This window comes from Azolla caroliniana, unplaced genomic scaffold (genome assembly GCF_043228905.1).
Source record: "Azolla caroliniana isolate FFs.n. ecotype wild unplaced genomic scaffold, voAzoCaro1.0.p SCAF_9, whole genome shotgun sequence".
NCBI classification, from domain to species: Eukaryota; Viridiplantae; Streptophyta; class Polypodiopsida; order Salviniales; family Salviniaceae; genus Azolla; species Azolla caroliniana.
In genome coordinates, this window is record NW_028230444.1 from 18,148,180 (window position 1) to 18,166,445 (window position 18,266).

An 18,266-nucleotide genomic window follows, 5' to 3' on the forward strand; every position below is an offset into this window, starting at 1 on the left:
AAATTTACAAAAAAATGAGTATGAATTATAGAGATTGAATAAAAAGATGTCATTATACATTATAATCAAACGTTGAAAACCTCATAAAACGTATATTCGAGAATATGAAGGAAACATGAGACTAACATAAAATTTTATTATGACATCACACTAAAGAGAGAGATTTAGGGAGAAAATTGGAATTCGAACCCAAGACATACATAGGTGATAGTAGCACAACAACTTACCACTAGGGTGAGCTCATTATCAATAATAGAAAAGGATAAATAAGAAAAAACAAGAAACACCTATTTTTCCTTTTTCTAACGTTTGTATGCTTGCACGAACACATTTATTACGTTATATGGATCTAACCATCTCTCAGAACAAACTTGGGGAAGGTAACAATGTGTGAATTTACTAATATGTTAGGCCATGGCCTGATTGCCATCCATTGACGTTCCTTTATGTCCACGAATGTGAAACTCGCGACATGTCCATGATATCTAATGCATGTCCATGATATGTATCTCATGCATGGCATGTAATCCCATCATCTCATTAATATTTACACAAACAAAAAATAATTCAAATGATTCCACTTCATTTATTTCATGTATTTATTCATTTAATGGCTTGAACGTACAAAAAGTCTGCGAAAGAAGCAGCAATAGAATAAGAAGAAGAAGTAGCTCATTATCTTGTTCCTGCTTTTCTCCATCTCCATCCTCACTGATCCTCCAAATCATGATAATAAAGATGTTGTCACAAATGGATCAGCAAGTACATACCCTTAGTATCTTTAGCTATAAATACTTTAATGTTGGTGCTTGCGTACTTGATTGACTAACATCTAGTATGCCACTTCTTTCAAAATACGAGAGAATGCTCCTAATTTAGGAGTTGAGAAGTATTCTGGGTTTTTGTTAACCACTAGGAAATATTTTTGGAAAAGTCATACGAATCTCGTCTTAGGTGGAGTTTTCATGCATTCACTCATCCTGCTCTCTTGCACTTTCTTGCACTCGCTTGAACACACCTCCACATAAGCTTTCTCTATTCCTCCTACTTCTATCTTTCTTGCTTATATTGGTGTGTGTGCTAATGCATTCATCATCGTGGACGAGTACTAGGAACAAGGACAAAAGTGAAGGGATTTAATGTCAATCACATACATATTTAAATGTGTTGGAAGTAAGCTCAAGCTTGGAGTATGTTACATTGTCCATTTTAATATAGAGAATGGATATATTGACATAAGACTAGACCAATCAAAGTTTGGATTAAGTAATCACACCCTGAGTGCATTAGTTTGTATATTTTCTTGCATACGATTCGAGGGAGATAGGATCGAGGGGTGTCGGGACATATAGTAATTACTTCATGGATTGACACTCCCAAACACCCAACATGATGGGCATGATGACTGCATGCATAATCAAGTTGCATATCTCGTCTAGGATGCAGGGTTTGACGGAAGATTAGATTTAAGATGACTCGACTCTATAGATAAAATGATAACATGAACCTAGTCCTCCTTAAAGCTCTCCTGACCAAACGAAATCTCAAAACACATCAGCCACACACACACACACACACACACACACACACACACACACACACAAGCAAATGTCCTTGAAACTCATGCTTTTGTTCATGTCTCCTCATGCATATTGATATAAATTTATAATTGCTTTTGTTCATATGTTATGTTATGTATGTATTAACTAGCGATGATGATGTACCATCCACCCCCATTGATAGATGGGTCATCATGGTCATGCATGAGCTGGTTTATATTGATATAAATTTATAATATAAACCAGCTCATGGCATGCATGCATGACCATGATGACCATGACATGCATGGGGGGTGGATGGTAAGTACATATATCATCCATCCCATCATCTCTACTTAATACATACATGCATACATACATACATACAATTAATACATACGTACATATTTACAAAATCAAAAGCAAATTATGGTCTCGAATGAATGAATGATTCCTCTCTCTCTCTCTCTCTCTCTCTCATCACATTCAATGAAATGCTTTGCCGCCTTTCATTCATCTCTGATTCCTCTTCTATCCCATGAAAAGCCTGCTGCAGCATTCTGTCTGCCATGAAGAAGATGTCATCATCATCATCATCATCATCATCTCACTCTCTCTGTCTCTGTCTCTGTGTTTCAGTGGAGGTGAGGTAGCCATTGATTGGTAGCATTCTGTGTGTGTGTGTGAGAGAGAGAGAGAGAGAGAGAGAGAGAGAGAGAGAGAGAGAGAACTTACTATTGATCGATCAAGCCAAGTGCCTTTCTTCTTCAAATGGATACAGTTGTTGATCTCCTAAACCTACCTGCAGTATGATCCTCCTCACGTCAAGAACAAATCCACGCATTAAACTGTACATGACACACACACACACGCACACACACACACACACAGACAACTTGGAGGTCTACTAACTCCTCCATGATTTACCAAGCTTGTCCTCGCGACTTGACTTACGCAGAAAACTCTTTCAGTCTTATTTGCATCACAAGTGTCTCCATAAGACTATTGGCTTCGGTTTCAGAGAAGAAATTAGTTTTGAGGGTACAATTGGAGGACCAAGAACTTGATTTTGCCTTTGCCTGAACCTGCAGAACCAGCTTTCCATCACTCGTGAACGTGAAATCTCCTGCAGCACTTTCTACTCACTTCTTTTTCCCAATGCTCAACACTATTTCGCACGAATTCAACGGAGTGATTAAACGAACCTTCCCATTTTCTGCAACATAAAGATGGATGTAAATATCTTCTTCTTCTACTTCTGAATGAGATTATCTCAAGCGCATCAAGTCTAACAAGCTCTACTTCCCCATCTCCTGTGACAAGGTATTGTCCTTTGTACCATCTTTTGGATAAACCCCAACGGAAGCCTGAAGTCTTGATCTTTCTCGCTTTTCTCTCATTGAACCTTCGATGTTTTTTTTGTTCCTCTTATTTTTCAGGTCCATTTGATTTATTCATCTTCTTATAACATCGCTTTTCTACGCGTGGATAAAATACTGTAAGTAAAAAACAATTCCTTTTCCCTCCGTTCATTATCTGTACAGGAAATCTCCGTTCGTGTATTACTACAAGTCAAAATTTGAGTTTGGGAAGTTTCTTTGATTTATCTCTTTACATTCGGGTGATATTGTTTGTGGAGTTTTGGACAAAACGTCGTTTTGATTCATCCAATCAGAGGCATTTCAAGGATTTTCGTTTTTGGCGTTCATTGATTATTCGAGAAAAATTTCTTTTGAAAAATCTGTTTGATTTTTTTCTCATGTTATTTTGTGGAGAGTATGTTCTCATTGAAGATAAAGACACTCGTTTGAGTTTCTTTTCATATGATTTTTCTTTTGGTAATGTTCATGCTTTACTCCCAATCAAAATTTGGTCCAACCATTCCTTTGCATCGTATTGTGGAACTCCGTTTTTCTTTCATATGAAAAACTAGGGAAATTCGTGTGTTCATGCATGCCATTCTGTTTATGGATGTTCATCCGTCCAAGACATCCAAAGGGGGACATATCAAGGATTCTCGTTTTGCTATTCATTTAGTGTGAGTAAAGTCCGTTTGATTTGGTCCTCTTTATCTATTTAGACTAGACATCAATCAACATCCCTTTGGTTCATCCAAATTGCACTAGTTTAATGATAAGCATATTGTGGAACTTCATTCTGCCCCCAGAAGATGATCTCCTTGGAGTACCATCTTATCACCTCTAATATTTAGTGTCTTTAGCTGTTAGGAGGATTTTCCTAATCTTGAACTAAATGTCATTAACCAATAATTAAAAAGGAACAAATGATTATATTCAATTTCATAGAACGTTCAAACGATAGAGTAAAGTGGCATGTCTCTTGCATCCTGACATGGAGAACCTCAATGCTAAATGATTAAGCAAGGTTTCTAGGGCTAGGCACCTCTACACCGACATTGTAAGGCTATTTTATGTGTTGCTTTTCTGAATAAAACATGGATTTTTTAGTTGCGTTGAAGGTCAACAATGACGTGTTGTATGCCTTTGATGGTTTGTATAAACCAAGAACTTTGATATCTAGGAGACAACAAGATATTATGCTCTTTCTGTCTAACATTTCTGGAGTTTGGGTATTTAATATTTGCTGTTACTAGAAATCCATAGGTTTTCAGATTATTGTACCATATCATTTATGCCTCCAGTCTTCCTAGCTTGTGCATATACTTGACCCTCAGCCTCTATGCTAAATAATCAATGAAAGAGTGGAAAATTTGTTCCTTGTACGTGATGTTTATGCAACAGGAATAACTCATTTGTTGGTTAAAGAATCATTTGTTAGTAAGGATCATTGTATGTATGCCTTCATTCTTCCTAGTTGTATCAATAAAAGGTCATGTCATCTATTTCTTTTAACATCCAGCAGATCAGAAATGTGGCCTTTTTGTGCAACATTTTTGAAAAACGAGTGACTACTAATGTCAACATTAAATGCGTAACTGGTATTTTGCTCTAATGCCTGTATTTTTTGTTGCATTCAAATCTTTTGAGCTTGGAAAACCACAAGCTGTAGCTTTTGTGCTGAAGGATAGCATGTTCGTGTCATAATAAAGATAGAGAGAGAGAGGGAGAGGGAGAGCGATGGAGTAAATACCATGTCTATATTTCATTAATGACTTAAAGGGAGGTTGTTGACCACATGTTTGTTACTTGCTCGGTTCATCTATTTGTAATTTGCAGACAAAGTGTGCCCCTGTGAAAATGTTTTTTGGATATGGGGCTGAATGGTTGTCCCACTTGTGGTAATATGTTCCTGTATGGGACTGGGACGGGGATTGAATGGTTGTTCTTTGGTTGAGTATGCTATCATTTGAGCCGGCTCACGCACATTTTTAGGGATAGATGTCATGGTTTAGCAATTATATGTAATGACCAAGAATGGAATCATTCAAGGGCATGATAGATGTCGTGTCTAGCCCATGTTGAAGTTCAAAATTAAGAGACTCAACATGTTGGTGGCAGGCCGTCAATTCTTTGTTGAAGATAATTGAGAACCAAGGAAACACTCCTTTTCTGACTTATTTAAGAATGGAAGTCTCGTGTTTTCTATCCACAGAAATATAAGTATTGGAAATACATATATTACCTTATAGAGTAATGGTCCATAGTACGTAATATACTTGAATGCATTGGCAAACATTCTTTTTCATTCGAATGCAACCGAATGTGTATGATACAACTTTCCCACAAAGAGATGGGCTTGAAAGGTTCTTTTGGCAAACCATGGACTAGATTATTACATTGTAATGTTTTTAGAGCATTGAAATGCATATGGCCTAGACGAAAGTGCAAAAGAGAAGAAAGAGAATGAAGATTGGTTAAAGATATGGATGATTGTATTGGGGTAGAATGATGTGCATCTAAATGAGAGATATAGAAATGCATTTTATGGGATATAATCCTCATTTGCAACAAGTTCTAATAAGTTCTGCATTTGTGGCTTTGTGTTTAGTAATAGCATGGTTAGAATTAAATTCAATGATAGTACCATTTGTGGTTGCTTGACTAACCAATAACACGTGTTTGGTGATTCCTGGGACATAGAGAACTTCATTGATTGTGAAATGTCTTGCTAATACCTTGTTGAGTCCCATTGTTACCAAATCTTACTATGATAGGGGGTTGAGCTTCAGTATAATTATATAACCAATCTTTTCCATGAGTTAAGTGGTTAGTAGCGCCAATGTCAAGATACCATATGTCATTTTTTCATCGCTTGGATTTGGAGTCGTGATGGGAAGTGATTTGACAGTGAATGCTTGAAGAACATCGTCATACTTGTCACCAGTTTGATATCCCTCTCTTACGTCTTTATCATCATTCATTTCTTCTTCAACAAGATGGGCTTGTACATGCCTCCAAGGTTGACATGCCTCCAAGGTTGATAATTCTTGAAACTTGACTTTGAGCGCCAATCTTTTGTTGTATGATTAGTAAGTTTGCATATTTTATAATAGGTATTGTTGAATCACATTCCTTCTAGTTTAGTGTTTTGATCTTTCTTTATCCATGGCTTTGAGCTTTCTCTTCTTTGGTTGAACCTTTTATTTTTGTATGCTATCATTGCCATGCTTGGAGTTGAATTTGAAGTCCTTTGTGAACGCATTATTTCTTCCTATCTAATATTTGCAAGAAGATCAATTAAAGTTGAATAGTTTATAAAGTTTTGGGTGGTTCGGACGGTGGGCCGTGAGGGAGAAAGAGCACCAAGAAGGAGAATCTTTTGTAATTTACCATGGATTTCTAATCCCGAAGTTAACACATCATCGAATTTCTTTTGCCATATTTAAAGAAATTCACCAACCGGTTGTTCGTCAATCATTTTGTAATTGACGAGTGCTTGAAGTGTATGAGCTCGTTGGGCATCGTTTTTTTTGTTCGTCGATAGTTTGCAAATGCTTTCACATTTCTTGGGCCATCTCCATTTTTCGCACGTTTTGCTGATGCCGTCACTTACGTGCATTAGAATTTCCATTCTTGCGCATAGGTCTTTTTCCTCATATTCTTTAAGTTCTTCTCCTTTTTCAGGTTTTGTTGATGATCTTGAAATTATGTCCCATAGTTTATTATATTTAAAGAGTAATTCTAATCTTCCCTACCATATTCGATAATTTGTGTCTGACAGTTTGTCGATTGTAAATTTTCACATGTTGGGTTGCGACGATGACATGGATTGTGCATTTATTGCAGAGGATTGTCTGGATTAGTGCTCGGCAAACACAAACTTGACTTTCGTTATTTGTCAACTTTAGACACTACAAATATGATTGTTTTGTATGGTAATAAGAGTTAAATTATGATAAGGGCATGTGTTTTATGATTTTAGAAAGGCACATGCTATAGTTTACAGGTTGTTAACATTAACCTAGGGCTGGTTCTAATCTCAGACTAGTTTTGCCACCTGCCCTGTGTTAATGTTAATAAGGCGAAGATAAAAAAGAACACAGTGTGCCAGGCGATGGACATGAGCAAGTAAATTCTACACATCAGAGGGTGGAGATAGTTGGACTTGCAATTTGCTTCCTCAGTGATCACACATTCAGTGGAAGCGATCACATGCTGCTCGGTTTTGAGACAATTAGACCAGAAAAACAAGACAGAATAATTTTTTACCCGACGAAAACTAGAAAGAGAATATTCTACGGTCCAAAGAAAGAGAAAAAATGAAAAATAAGAAAACGAGTGCATCGCAGCCGTTGAGAAAAAACATTTCTAGAAAAATAAAAGGACGGCATCCAGCCCATCGAAGCCGTGCGCCGTCGGATGGACGTCAGGATCCAACGACCCACGATTGCTTACTTACAACGCAAACTGTCTTCTGCCCATTTCCTGACAGAGAAACATCAGTTGCAAGAATTTCGAACACACAGAGAGAGAGAGAGAGCGCGAGAAGGAGCTTTGAACACCATCGCCATCCTGCTCAACCCATTGAACAGCAGTTGCCTTGTAGGGTAAGGAGGAACCAACATTCTTATATGGAAATGATAATTACCTGCAGAATCCTACCTTATCAATCGTATACTAGTTAGTAGGTGGGACATCACCTTCACCTGCCTCGGCTTCAATTGACGATCAATCCAACCCAGACTATGGTTGCTGCTAGCGTGGGCAGAGATACCCAAATCAGTCGTAATGATGAATTCGCAGGATTATTATTAGATGAGAAGGAGGTGGAAGACTTCCAACAGTTGGTGCTTCAATTGCTCCACCAAACAGAAGAAGATCAATCAATCAGAGCTGACTCCTTGGAGCTTCCCATCACTTCAACCTCCGACGACAATGTGGACTTATATGCAGATGAGCTGGAGCAATTACTGCTCCTGCATCAGGAAAATCAAGAGATACCTGAACCTCTGACATCCGCAGGTCAATTAGGAGCTTCCAATATCAGTCGATGTGTAGGAGTAAAAAAGTAAACAAGTTTCTGAATCTTTTTGGGATGATAAAGCTGTAGAGGGTTCCGCAGAAGCTCCCGTCACATCTTTCTGCGACAATTATGCAGAGGAGCTGGTCATCATGCTTGATGAGGATCACGAAATACTTAAAGATATTCCTGAAGATTCTTCAGCTCCCAGCTCAGCAGGTGAATTGGGAACTTCTGCTTTCCCACTCTGTTAATATATTGCATGGACTCAATACCTAAATCATTTTCTAACTTATATCATGACGCTGCAGCTGGTTATACAGCGCCTCCCAGGACACCATTTTCTGACAATTATGCAGAGGAGCGGGATCTTGATGAAGATCATGAAAGAATGGAATGGAGTTATGAATATCCTTCAGCTTGGACATCAGCAGGTGAATTACTAGCTTCTGCGCATAAGTACAACCTCAATCAATATGCACAAATGACTAAATAACCTCCTCCTAACTTATATGTAGATCATGAAGCTGCAGCAGGTTCTACAGAGCCTCCCATCATATCATTTTCAGAAATGTATGCAGAGGATCTGGAGCACCAATTATTGCTCCTACTTGATACAGACCATGAAATAATCAAAGGGAGTTCTGAATATCCTCCGTCAACTACATTAGCAGGTGAATTAGTAGCTTTTGCTCATAATGGCAATGTCAATGTAGCGCATCAATGAATTGATTACATAACCATCTAACTTATATTAGATCGTAAAGCTGCAGCTGGTTCTACAGAGGCTCCCATGATACCATTTGCTGACAATTTTGTAGAAGAGCTAGGGCATGATGAAGATCACGAAAGAATTGAATGGAATTATGAATATCCTCTAGCTCCGACATCAGCAGGTGAATTGGTAGCTTCTGCGCATAAGCACAATACGAATCAATATGTGCAAATGACTAAATAACCTTCTAACTTATATTTAGATCATGAAGCTGCAGCAGGTTCTATAGATCCTCCCATCACATCATTTTCAGATATGTATGCAGAGGATCTGGAGCAGCAATTACTGCTCCTTCTTGATGAAGATCATGAAATAATTGAAGGGAGCCCTGAATATCCCCCATCAACTACATCAGCAGGTGAATTAGTAGCTTCTGCTCATAACTAAAATGTCATTATAGTGGCATCCATAAATTGACTACATAACCGTCTAACTTATATTAGATCGTAAAGCTGCAGCAGGTTCTACAGATCCTCCCATCACATCATTTTCAGATATGTATGCAGAGGATATGGAGCAGCAATTACTGCTCCTTCTTGATGAAGATCATGAAATAATCGAAGGGAGCCCTGAATATCCTCCATCAACTACATCAGCAGGTGAATTAGTAGCTTCTGCTCATAACTAAAATGTCATTATAGTGGCATCGATAAATTGACCACATAACCTTCTAACTTATATTAGATCGTAAAGCTGCAGCTGGTTCTACAGAGGCTCCAATGAATAATGCCCAGGATGATTTTATACTTGCAGAGCTGCAGCAGCAGACAAATGGCACGGCCATCATTCAGGAGATGAAGGAAGAGTTGGATGCCATCCTGCTAAATGCTGAAGGCGGCTTGAAAAAGCGGCTCATGACGCCAATGACCAGTACCCAATTCAAGGTTCTGGAGGCCTTCTTCAAGATGGGCCTGCCCACGTTACCACTATGCCCTCATTGCGCGTCGAATGTCCAAGTAGAATTTCGATATTTTAACAACCGAACGAAGACTCGGTTGGTTCAGCCTCGCTTCAGCTGCAAGGTGTGCTTCACACCACCCCATTCTCCAGAGAAAGACTGGAACCAGCAAAAGCAGGAGGAGCATGTGAATAATAGGAAGAAGCTGGAGTTTACGCTTCACCAAGAGGAATTGGAAATGCTGGCTGGTGCCTGGGGAGGGCTTCATGCGCTGGTGCAACGTTTCTGGTCGATGCCACATGCCATCGAAGTTCTGGAGGCCAACAAATTTATCCCGTGTAGCAGCCGCCACTGCAAGTCTGAGAGTCCAACCAAGTCATCGCCAAAGAGGAAGAGGAGATCGTGGGAGTCGAAGCAGGTCAATGATGGTGGTACTGCTCCTGAGAATGTGATGGATCGTCAATTGCCTCTTATGAGAGATCATCATGATGAGCATATGTTGTGGATGGAATCTTTTAATTCCATCATCGCAGCAGAGAGGCTAGGTAGTTCTGCTGCCTATACCTCCAGCACTACTAATCCTAACAATAATGATAGTGATTGGTATTATGATTACTATATGAGTTGGAACAATCTAAACAATAACAACATTGCTGCTTTCACTTGGTAACTATCTTCTCAACTGCATTAATATAATTACCAAGTTTGCTCACTAAAGGGGTTGACCTGCTAATGATGTTTGATATCGTTAAATGTTTGATGTTATATATAGTTAAAGGTTTGACCTACTTAGTTCAGAATTATCAGTCATTAATTCTTTTCTTAAATTAAGTATTATTTATTTTACGGTCTTGTGTGTGATGCTTGCTTGCCTAGTTGATTGCAGTAATATATACAAGATATGTTGTGTTCCTCAAGCTTCTTGTAATTCGTTCTTTTTTAATCTCATCCATTACTTCTGTTAATGTTTTTTTTTCATAACTGATTGTCAACTGGTTGGGTTTTTGTTAATTTATTAAACAAGGCATTTCAGCTAAATATATATGTACAACACATTCTATTTGGTCTTGCTTCTGACAATCTTGTTCATTATAAAGTTCGCACAGGGGAAACGACAGACTGAAACGTACATACATTTTTAAGCTTTGAATTTTCCAATGTTTGCAGAATGCAAGGAGTGGTAGTATCTTTACTGTTGATGTACAATATGTGTGCCATGGAATTGTACAATTGCCCTGTATTGTTAAAGATATCTCCCACACTTTCATGGACATCTGGCTACCACCTAGCCGTGATTGTTTCACGTCAAGCAGCTCGGAAACAACCTATCACTAGATGATGGCAATCCAACTTTTGTGAACACATATATATATTAGACGTGATGTCTGATCAGGCTGCAAATACCATACTCAGATATGTAATGTCTAATATGGTTGTGTTGTACCGTGAACTTCTCTACGCGTGGATTGATGATGTTGATTCTTGTTATTTTAACATCTGGACCAAGAAACATCAGACCGTTGTCAGAGAAAGAAGAGAAGTGGAGCAACATGAGGAGAAGTAGTAGTAACAGCAGAAATAGGGGAAAGAAGTCACAATTCGTGATTCGGTTTCGAAATTTGCAGAGTCCAAATTTCACGACCAATTCCAGAAGAAGAGCTGATGGACATCTTCTTGGACATGATACGTGAGCCTCTCCGAACAACTCTAGCGTTGCTCAATGTTTGGAATCAATCACTAGAGGAGGTGATAGATAAAGCTTGAGCAATGGATCGTACTAATAATAGTATGAATATGTCAACATTACACAGATATTTACCTCCATTAGAAGATTTGCGGTTCCGACAAGCGGTGCAATGTACCACTTGTCTCAACACCGGCCATTGGATGATGAAATGCAGTTTATGTACATTGTACGATTTGCTATTTGTTATGAGGTAAATAAGCCTAAAAATGAAAAAAAAAAAACACAAGAATGTTTGAATAACATTCGCATTCGTTTTCCAACGTAGGAAAACGAATGTTATGTTAGACGAACACGTATTTTACGTAGTATGAGTCGGAGTATTTATAGATTTATATTTAGTTTTGACAAGAAGGGAATGATTGGATTAGACTTAGTCCAACCTATGAAGGGTCTTGGTAGTTGGAATAGTTGGGGATCAGTAATTGATTATCTAACGTTATTCTTATTATTGTTCAATTTTCTTAGCCTCTCCAATCTGCAAGGTGCGCCAGTCTTAATTTGTCCCTCCTATTATTTGGCAGTTAGGATTAGTTAAAATGAATAAAACAAGACTCGTGCAAACTTCATTAGATTGAACATATTTCGAACAATTAGAAAGTTGAGTTTACCCTGCACAAACCCACAACCAAATCAACAATAAAAGTATCCATTCCTGTTTCTCCACTCCTTTAACTAGTCATCACAGTTCCCAACCCAGCCTTCTTCAACATCTTTACCGCCTCTCTTCTCTCAGATATTGAGCCTATTTTAGTTCACCTCCACATATAGCTTACATTTCAGTAATAAAAAGGAATCCAAAACCCACGAAATCCTTGCATATCTAGCAAAAATTTGCCAAACATTGAGCAAAAATCCACCAAATTCACATGCAACCACCATCACACCCCTCTATTCAGCCTCTGTGCCGGAAAGAGCGACAATCAGTTGCCTCTTACTGCTCCATGATATTGCTCTGTTGCTGATGGAGAAAACAAAATACGGATGTCGATCGTCTAATGGTGCTATAACTGGCCAAGTCGTCATCTATGTACCCTTCGAGTCAAATTGGCTATAGAGAATGTCGTAGTCCATCGTTCCACTCACATATCGTACCATTTGCTTACCACGACAAAGGTTTCTTCATAGTCGACTCCATGTGTTTGTGCATATGCTTTTGCTACGAGTCGGGCTTTATAGCGATTGATAGAGCCATCAACATTATGCTTCACCTTGAATATCCCTCTACAACCGATTGCCTTCTTGTGAGGTGAGTGGAGGACGAGATCCCATGTCTCATTCTTAGAGAGAGCTTGCATCTCCTTGTTCATCGCCTCAATTCATCGCGGATCTTTAGTGGCTTCAGTAAAGCTCTCCGGTTCACGAACAACTACTACCTTCATCATAAAGGCATAATGGTATGCCATGTAATCGTTATAGCCGAATCGACTAACTGGGTTCTTTTCTTGGGTGGAGCGACGAAGTTTTTCGTTTGTTGTGGCAATAGCTTTCTTCACTACACTGTCCTCATGATAGGCACATCAAAAGCACCAAACTCACTGTCGAGTGAGTCACTTGATTTATTGCCTTCATATTGTTTGTCTTCATATTCTGGCATTTCGGTCTTCCCTTTGCCCATCTTTGGACTTGGCGAGATGTGCTTTGGTCGCTTTGAGGCTCTTGTGGTCTGCTCAATCTGATATGGAGAGACCTCTGCATCAGTATTGACCTTAGTCGATCATCATCTTCAGTGTCATGAAGGTCGACTGGAAAAGGTTCAGGAGGAATTGGTTCAGGTTCGTATCATAATGCCGATTGGCCAAAGACTAGATCTCGGCCTACGCGAACCTTCAGAGTAGAGGGGTTGTTTACTCCTTTTTCTACAGTGAGTATCGTACGAGGACACATTTATTCAACTTGGGGTCTAGGGTTTGCCGTTTTTTGTTGGGGATGTGATGTATGCATTAGAGCCGAATATCCTTACATGGGATATATCTTACTTCTTTCCATAGTACTTCTCATGAGGGGTGACCTTGTGCACATCGGATGTTGTACATCGGTTCATTAGGTAGACGGCAGTGCATGCTGCTTCGGCCCACTATGACTTCGACATAGGCTTCTCGTTCATCATGGTCCGCGCTACTTCGAGGATGTGTTGTTTTATGCATTTGGCCTCTCCATTTATACCGATTTAGAGCCATTAGCATTATGCTTCACCTTGAATATCCGTCTACAGCTGATTGCCTTCTTGTGAGGTGAGTGGAGGACAAGATCCCATGTTTAATTCTTAGAGAGAGCTTGCGTCTCCTCAATTCATTGCGGATCTTTAGTGGCTTCAGTAAAGGTCTCTGGTTCATGAACAACTACCACCTTCATCACAAAGGCATAATGGCATGCCATGTAATCGTTATAGCCGAATCGACTAACTATGTTCCTTTCTTGGGTGGAGCGAAGAAGTTTTTTATTTGTTGTGGCAATAGCTTTCTTCATTGCACTGTCCTCATGATAGGCACATCAAAAGCACCAAACTCATTGTCGAGTGAGTCGCTTGATTTGTTGCCGTCAGATTGATCGTCTTCATATTTTGGCATTTCGGTCTTCCCTTTGCCCATCTTTGGACTCGGCGAAATGCGCTTTGGTTCCTTTGAGGCTTTTGTGGTCTACTCAATCTGGTGTAGAGAGACCTCTACTTGAGTATTGACCTTAGTCGATCATCATCTTCAGTGTCATCAAGGTCGGCTAGAAAAGGTTCAGGAGGAGTTGGCTCAAGTTCGTACCATGATGCTGATTGGCCAAAGACTATATCTCTGCCTACGCGAACCTTTTGAGTACACGGGTTGAAGCATTTGTACCCCTTTTTCTCTAGTGAGTATCCTACAAGGACACATTTCTTCAACTTGTAGTGTAGCTTTTGCCGCTTTTCGTTGGGGATGTGCACGTATGCATTAGAGCCGAATATCCTTACATGGGATAGATCCGACTTCTTTCCATAGTACTTCTCATGAAGGGTGACCTTGTGCACATAAGATGTTGTACATTCATTCATTAGGTAGACAACAATGCATGTTGCTTCGGCCCACTATGACTTCGACATATGCTTCTCGTTTATCATGGTCTGTGCTTTGAGGATGTGCCGATTTATGCAATTGGATTCTCCATTCTGTTGTGGTGTATGTCAACACTAAAATTCACATCGGATTCCTTCTTGTCGAATGTATGTCATGTATGCATCGAAGAAGTATTCCTTGTCTCCATCTGACTAAAGCCATCGTACATGCTAGCCGGTTGTTTTTTCGACTTCGCTTTTGAATTTTTGGAAGAGGTGTGTGAACACTTCGCTCTTCTACCTCATGGGAAAGATCCAGATGTGCATGGAGAAGTTGTCGATGAGAGTGATGTAATATCGACAGTCGCCGAATGTAGTCGTTTGAGCAGGTCCCCGCACATATGAGTGGATTATGTCCAATACGCCTTTGATCACATTTCGTTCTTTTGGAAATGGGTGTTGATGTTGTTTGCCGAATTGGCAATCTTCACATACATCTTCAATCTCTTTCTCTTTGAAGGTCAGGAACCCGATGACAATACCTTTTGATTGCATCCCTTTGAGCTTTTGGAGGTTGATGTGGCCTATTCTCTTGTTCCACAACTCTATGTTTGTGTCGGCTTTGAGGCCCTTTACAAACATCGCCGATTTTACATCGTTTGGCTTGAGGATAAACATTCAGCCCTCCCTTCAACCACAAGCGGTGAGTCGGCCTTCCTTCTCAATGAAGCAACTACCTTGGTTGAATCGGACTTACATACCTTACTCAGACCAATTTCTTCGTTCTGGTCGGTACGTGCAAGACGTTTTTGATGCAAGTTTACTCGCCTTCTTTCCCAAATGGGCCATTGCCGAATGTGTAGTTTCATCTCCGGTCTCGACATAGCCGAGTCGATCCGACTCTCATAGGTTTCAGAACCAATCTTGATGTGACATCATATGGTTTGATGCACTAGAGTCGACAAACCATACGCCTTCTGGATTAGAGGTGTTGTTCGGGCCGGAGGCCCACATAAAATTCACTCTATGTCTCTTTACGAAAAATTCACCATAATTATTGTATTTAGAGGAGTTGACATTATTGGTGAGTTGCTAGCTTGTAGAAGCCTACTCACGCTTCCTCTTTCGGCACTCTTCTTCGTGGTGGCTGATTTTACCACAATATCCACAATCGATTGAGTTGTTTTCTCAGCTTAGTCCTACATGGAAGCCCCCCCTTCTTTCGAACGTTCCTCTTCAGTTTACACCGTCTTGCCGGTAATGGGAGTTGTTTTCATAGGTTGAAGCTCGTCTTCCTCGTCCTTGGCCGAATTGGCCTCTTCTTGCATGGTCGTGTTCTCTTCCTCCATCCGCGTGTGTAGAGCATGTGGCCTTCTAAGGCGTTGCTCCTTGTTCGTACAGGATTTTCTTCAACCGACAACATTGATTGAAGATCCAAGAAAGAGGGAGGATTCTCTCTTGCTAGGACGATGGTTCTCATCGTACCGAACCATGGTGCGAGATTGTCTAGGCATATTTGCACCATCTTATCATCCTCCACATTGACGCTTATTGGGTCAAGTGAATCACAAAGCTCCTTGATCTTCAAGGTGTAGTTTGTGATGGACATGGCCCTTTGAAGCTTTCTTGTAATTTTGTTGGCCGTAAAAATCGTCTGTTGATTCTTCCACGCTTCCTTCAACGTCTTGGCTTCTCAAATGTAGCCGAGCATGTGGTCATGGACACATGTCTCCAAGCAATACATTACTCGACTTGTTGCTTGCTCCCACCCATGTTGAGTTGTCAGCATCCTTAGGGTCACGTTTGTTTTCATGGGGTCCTTTGATATAGCTCCAATAACCTTGGCCGACAAGGTATTGGTGCATATATCAACTTCTTGTTAGGGAGAGAACTACCCATTTGAGTACTCATTATGTCGATGCACATTTACTTGTTGTCGTTTTTCTTCGTCCTTAGACACGAACTATGTAGTGGCACTACTCTAGAGGATAGCCAAATTTGTCGTCGGTGTATCGAACACACAATCACTATGAGTGGGGTGGGCTTAGTATATATGCTAAATCACATGCTCTAATAGCATGTAAATAATTAGCTAGAGTAATTATGTTATGTGAAATAGATTAGAGATGTGTATGTTAAAGAGGAATTGAACCTTGTCAAGGACGAAACGATGTGGGTGGTCGACTCCAAAATGTCATTTCACTTGACCCGTGACCGGAAATGCTTCTCATCATACACAACCGGAGACCACGGTCTTGTGAAAATGGGAAATGAAGGAGCACGTCAAATCATTAGCATAGGAGGCGTGTGTTTGATGGTATCACTCGGGTGCAGATTGGTATTGAAAAATGTGCAACACGTTCGAGAGGTCAAATTGAATCTCATATCGGCCGGTCGACTAGATGATGAAGGCTACATGAGTAGCTTATTGAACGACACTCTAAAATTCTTCAAGGGAATCCTGATTGTGGCCCGAGCTCAGAAGACAAACACATTGTATTTGATGTATGCTCGATTATGCCGAGAGGAAGTAAATGTGGCAGTCGACACAACCGAGGAGTTGTGGCACAAGAGGCTATGCCATATGAGTGAGAAGGGGATGCAAAAGTTTGCCGAGGATAACCTCATTTCGGAGGTGAAGAATGTGCAACTTGATAAGTGTACCGATTGCTTGGCCAGCAAGCAAGTAGTACAGAGCCTCTTTTCGATCCATGCCCCCAAAGACGAAGAAGATGTCATTGGAACTCACGCATACAGATACATGTTACGTAGATACAAAGTTTCATGTTCGGTCACAATAGTTTGTGACCGTTATAGACGACTGTAGCCGAAAGTTGTGGGCTTCCATATTGAAGACCAAGGACCAGGTGTTGTCGGTCTTCAAGGAGTTCCAAGCGAGAGCCGTCAGAGAGACCGGCCGGAAATTGAAAGCGGTTCGAGCGGATAATGGAGGTGGATATCAAGGGCGATTCAAAGAGTACTGTCGTTCGAAGGGAATTCGGCTCGAATACTTCGTGCCGAAGACTCTAGAGCTTAACAAGCTAGCCTGAGAGAATGAACCGGACCACAACGTGTATTATTGAAAAAGGGAGGGTCTTTGTAATGGCTATTGGGGCTATGTTTTTGCGAAAGAAAAGAAAAGGAAAAAATTTGACTTGAAAAGCCCTAAGTGCGCAGCTTGATTAAGTGCACACTTTTCCCTTGCGTTCAAAGTGTACCGAAAATTGCACTTCAATTCTTCGGAGGCTGAGAATTTGTCTTCTTCTCAAGCCTTGTGCATGCATGTATGCAAGAAGAATTTACTGGTTATCCCTCACTAAGCTAAATGACATCTGAAACCAAAGATGAGTTGCTCATGTGCTGGAATCGAGCGATGTTGTTCAATATATTCTCATGGAGTGGATATTAGAACTTGGGTTGTCTCCTGTGCTGGAATGTCAGTTTATCGACATTTTTCTAAAATAAAAGATGTTAATGTATGAGCTGGCTTTACACTTTACAATGTGAAATATTTGACATGGTTTTTTACAAGCATAAACTGCAGGACTATTCCATATGGGTTGAATGGGTGGTAAGTGGATGTGGAATCTATTGTTTGTTGGTGTGCTGGAGTGAAGCAGTGAGGAAATAAACTGTTTGCATTTTGGGTGCCCTTGTGCAGATCATTGAATGTGAATGATGATCTGGTTTTACACAACGAACCTATCAATTGACCATAGTGAAAGTTTCGTGTATATTGACCATAGTGAAAGTTTTAACCACGCTGCCTATCAAAGTCATAAATTATCATGTATGGGTCCAGCAATGGCACATCTCAATGCTTGAATAAATTGACCTGTTCCTACATGTTTTATGTATAGCCTCGTTCTCTACCCTTAATTGCAATTTGGCATTGGAATCATGTG

The 18,266-nt window shown here is 40.1% G+C and overlaps 1 protein-coding gene across 2 annotated transcripts; it reads left to right on the top strand.

The window, feature by feature from the left end:
• Positions 1-8,063: 8,063 nt before the first annotated feature.
• On the top strand, positions 8,064-9,345 carry LOC147860375 (uncharacterized). Of its 2 annotated transcripts, XR_015530246.1 has the most exons (3): positions 8,064-8,353; positions 8,438-8,815; positions 8,897-9,025. XR_015530246.1 is itself a non-coding variant. In XM_087324778.1 (2 exons), exons 1-2 carry the CDS (start codon positions 8,182-8,184, stop codon positions 9,079-9,081), a joined length of 357 nt encoding a protein of 118 aa, XP_087180904.1. In that variant the 5' UTR covers positions 8,064-8,181; the 3' UTR covers positions 9,082-9,345. The 2 variants fall into 2 exon arrangements, 1 of the variants encoding a protein (XP_087180904.1); XM_087324778.1 differs by lacking the exon at positions 8,438-8,815 and having other exon boundaries at positions 8,897-9,345.
• The last annotated feature ends 8,921 nt before the right edge of the window (positions 9,346-18,266 follow it).

Coding starts and splice junctions, on each gene's coding strand:
- LOC147860375 (XM_087324778.1), top strand. CDS start 8,182: ATGGACTCAATACCTAAATCATTTTCTAACTTATATCATGACGCTGCA. Junction 8,354..8,896: donor TTCAGCTTGGACATCAGCAG/GTGAATTACTAG, acceptor ACTTATATTTAG/ATCATGAAGCTGCAGCAGGT.